This window comes from Penaeus vannamei, chromosome 34 (genome assembly GCF_042767895.1).
Source record: "Penaeus vannamei isolate JL-2024 chromosome 34, ASM4276789v1, whole genome shotgun sequence".
Taxonomy (NCBI): Eukaryota; Metazoa; Arthropoda; class Malacostraca; order Decapoda; family Penaeidae; genus Penaeus; species Penaeus vannamei.
Window position 1 is genome coordinate 25,564,837 of NC_091582.1, and position 3,921 is coordinate 25,568,757.

Here is a 3,921-nt window from a genome sequence, read left to right on the forward strand (position 1 = left end):
AATAATTCAGGTTTAGACTCTCATTTCTTATTTATCTTCTTATTTCAGTACAGTACTAGTACAAACATTGTGTTCATAGATTTTTTCTTTCCCAATTTATCAATTTATACTAGGAATTGTTCTTCTGTATTTACAGGTGGGCACTAAGGCTGAGAAGATTCTGCCACTACACCTATGTCATTGCCAAGGTCTGGCTTTGGATCCTCAGAAGGCTGATTATGACTGTCATCCATGCTCTTTTTTATGTTACTGAAACGGCAGTGCGACGTAATCAGTTATTATTTTTTCGAAAACGTGTTTGGCAGTGTGTTCACAACAAAGGAGTCAGCAAGTTACTTAAGAGCAATTTCTGCAGCCTGCTTTCACATTCTGAGGCACGAGCATTAAAAACTGAGGATCGGAACAATTGTAAAGGGGTCAAAATTGTGAAAAGCATTCCATGCCTTCGATTTCTACCAAAAGCCCATGGCGTAAGGCCAATTATTCCTGCAGGCATGGCCGGACTCTCAAGAATAACAGCACTGCACTGTCGTCTTATGCTAAGGGAAATGATAAAGGTGTATGAATGTGGGAGTTGGAGAGTGAGAGCTCTATCAGCTTTACATAGTACTTGGGCCAATTATTTTAAAAGGGTTTATTTGACAGGAGAGTCCAAACCCTTATATTTTGTAAGAGTTGATGTGCAAGATGCATATGGATCTATTAATCATGAAACTCTGAAGATGTTGATTCAGAGAGGCATATCTAACCTACCACCTATTTTAAAATTTGGATGCTATTCTGCTCTTCAGTGTTCCAGCAAAGCTCCATCACAGAAATCCTACATACTGCTTGACAAGACTGACCAGCCTACAAGTCCACTTGTGAAGGGAGGATATCCTCTTGTCCAGTGTGGTGAGCCTATAAAAGTACATACAGGGCAATTGACACCCTCTCTGATGAAGACAATAACACTCCAGGTAGCCAAAGTAACACAAAGGCAGTGTGTACTTGCAAATCGTGGTGTCCCTCAAGGTGGATCTTTGTCTGGTGCCCTTTGTGAGTTGTATTACTCAGCTATGTGTGCTTTACATCTAGTCAACTTCAATAAAGGTGATAGCATAATACTACGGTCAGTGGATGATTTCTTGTATGTGACTCCATCTTCTAGTCAGGCTAATGCATTTCTAACTCGCATGAGGAAAGGGTTTCCAGATTTCAATTGCTTTATTAATGAAAGAAAAACTCAGCACAACCTTCAATCTGGCTGTGGACAGCGAGTTGCTTTTCGTGGAATTGTTATGTGTTCAGAATCTCGTCAGATTTTGGTAGATGGTGCCTCCTTGTCATCTGGCTTACCTAGATACTCCCTTCGTCTGAACAAGTACAAATCTCCGGGGCAGTTAGTAGCTCTCCGATTGCAGCAGGTGAGCTTAGCACGGCTGCCTCAAGTAGTATTAGATCCTACATATACAAAACCTACAGGATTAGTTGCCAATATATGGCGTGCTGGCTTTATGGCAGGAGCACGGCTAATTTCATTAATAGCAACTTTACTTGCACCACAGGGGCCAGTAAACACAGCTTTCATAGCTCAGTCTGTTGCCAAAGTGGGGAGTAGTGTTTGTACAAGGGTTACAAATACTTGGGCACAGGCAGGAAAATCCTTGCCTTTTGTTAAGGAGGTAATTATTGTAGTTTATGTTGGTGCTGTGTGTTCTATCTTGAGAATGCCATATATTCCTACGTGGTCAATGCTCTATGCACGCCTGAAAAGCTACATAAAGCGACTCTTGATGTCTGTACCTGAGGAACAGTACCATTATCTTCCAAAGTTGCCTAAGCATATCCTTCGAGTATGAATGATATGCAGCATTTGTAAAGCACATGCATGTGAATTGAATTTACTTTGAGTGATTTTAATATAAATCAGTTTTTGTTATGATGGATCAGATTCACATTGTTAACTTTCAGAATCATACATTGATTGGTAATATCAATATTATAACATTTTTACATCATGATAATGTGTTTGTTTTATATTTAACTTAATATGGAGGTTATTTACCATTTATTAGTTTGTGTACTTTTTTCATTTTATGATTTGTTTTATGTATTTCGGGCATTTTATTTCCTTCTTTTTAAGAATCTTGTTAAGTAAATGTGTTCCTAGTCCTTTCCCCAAGGATTTGTATAATATTTTTGATTTTTTTTTATTATTATTATTATTTTAAGAGCTGTACATTTGCTTTCATTTGGCACAAGGCACTCTAAGGTGAAGTGTGAAAAATCTGCATTCTATTATGCATTCCAAATGAAAACATAATTGAAAATGACTGGAAACATTTACTCTAGATAATTTGTTTAGTTTCTTTTGTGTGTGTGTGTGTGTGTGTGTGTTTTGTATTTTTATTTAATTTATCAGTTTTATCAAGCATATCATTTATGTCACATTCATCATTACTGATGTATGCAGATAAAATTCCATTTGATTAGTTTTTAAGTGATAAATATTTTTGTGTACTGTTTCTTATATAGCTTCTGTGATAAAGAAATACAGCCTTAATAAACAAATGTAAACATTAGATTTTTCAATTCTTTATCCTGCACATTTCATTATCATAAACCCATGCAAGGTACAGCTTAACAATTAAGGGATTGTGTTCAAAGCTTTCCCCATGTGTCAGTTTATACTAGGTATTATTCTAGTAATTGTATATTCAGTCTAGGACGGAATAAGTTCATGGATAATATGTTATTCTTGTCTTCCTTTTTGTTGCTAGTAAATCAATAATTATAAATAATTATAATGTTTCATGCCCTACAAGAACCCTAGAATCGTTTTGGTGATTAAAGTAAAAAGCACATACTGATATAATTTCCGGGTTCATCATACCAGGAAGTCCAGAGGTAGCACCAGCCAATGTGAAACAAAATGTCAATTCTGAATTTTACAAAGGGTCATTTCTTACGGGAAAGTAAAAAAAATGCGTATTTTTTGTCTCCGAATTCTAAGCACAGTAATCAATGGTCAGGAATATACTGTATTTTATCCCCCTCTCTCCATACGTGTTTTGACTGGAGAATATTTGAATATAAGATGTGTATTAATAACTCCCCCAGCTTATGTGCTTCATAACTGAACAGTAATTCATTACGGGAGTAAGGTTATCTTCGTTCATACTACGTATGACAAAATAAATGATAGAGTGTTTCAACATTTTTTAGATAAAAATCGGCTTAACTAAGTGTCCCCTACATATGTATGACAGAGAATGTGTCCATTTTCTTTGAATTTTACATTGTTGTAATTAACTCAGAGAAAATGACATCTAAAACGAATCAAAGTAAAACCAATGGAACAGGCTAGTGAAATGTAAAGATGAAATAAAATAGACTAAAATTGCTAGTCGTAAATCTACAAATATATACTGAAACCCTGCAAAGCATATATTTCAAAGGGTTAACATGGTATTAATCGAGGAAAAGTGAAATTGAGTAGATGAGTTATTTGCAGTATATATATATATATATATATATATATATATATATATATATATATATATATATATATATATATATATATATACACTGCATCACATCATAATACAAATAATATAAAACAAACAAATTTAAAGTGAATGGACGACAAAAACAAAAACTTTTTGACAGCATTATCCGGGTAATCTTCATACTCTGATATTAGTGAAGAAAATAATCGGTCGCTAATAAAACGTGATTGCAGGTAGCACGTACGCATTTTTAAAATCATTTATACACCAAAACAAATATAAAGTCAGAAGTGAATCTACATACAATAAACTTTATAACATTCAACGCCTTTTCAACAGAATTCGATCCTTAGCTACATGTGCACGGTCAGGGTTGTTGACGCTGGCGGCAAAGGAGGAAAATACTTGACAAAAGAAGGAAAGGAGATTA

The 3,921-nt window shown here is 34.9% G+C and overlaps 1 protein-coding gene across 2 annotated transcripts in view; it reads left to right on the plus strand.

The window, feature by feature from the left end:
* LOC113810728 (telomerase reverse transcriptase) overlaps positions 1-2,564 on the plus strand; it is a 13,272-nt gene extending 10,708 nt beyond the window's left edge. For both annotated transcript variants that reach the window (XM_027362358.2, XM_027362359.2), the window contains exon 4: positions 137-2,564. In XM_027362358.2, the coding sequence (XP_027218159.1) occupies positions 137-1,841 (1,705 nt within the window). In that variant the 3' untranslated portion in view covers positions 1,842-2,564. The remainder of the gene's footprint in view (positions 1-136) is intronic.
* Positions 2,565-3,921: the final 1,357 nt, after the last annotated feature.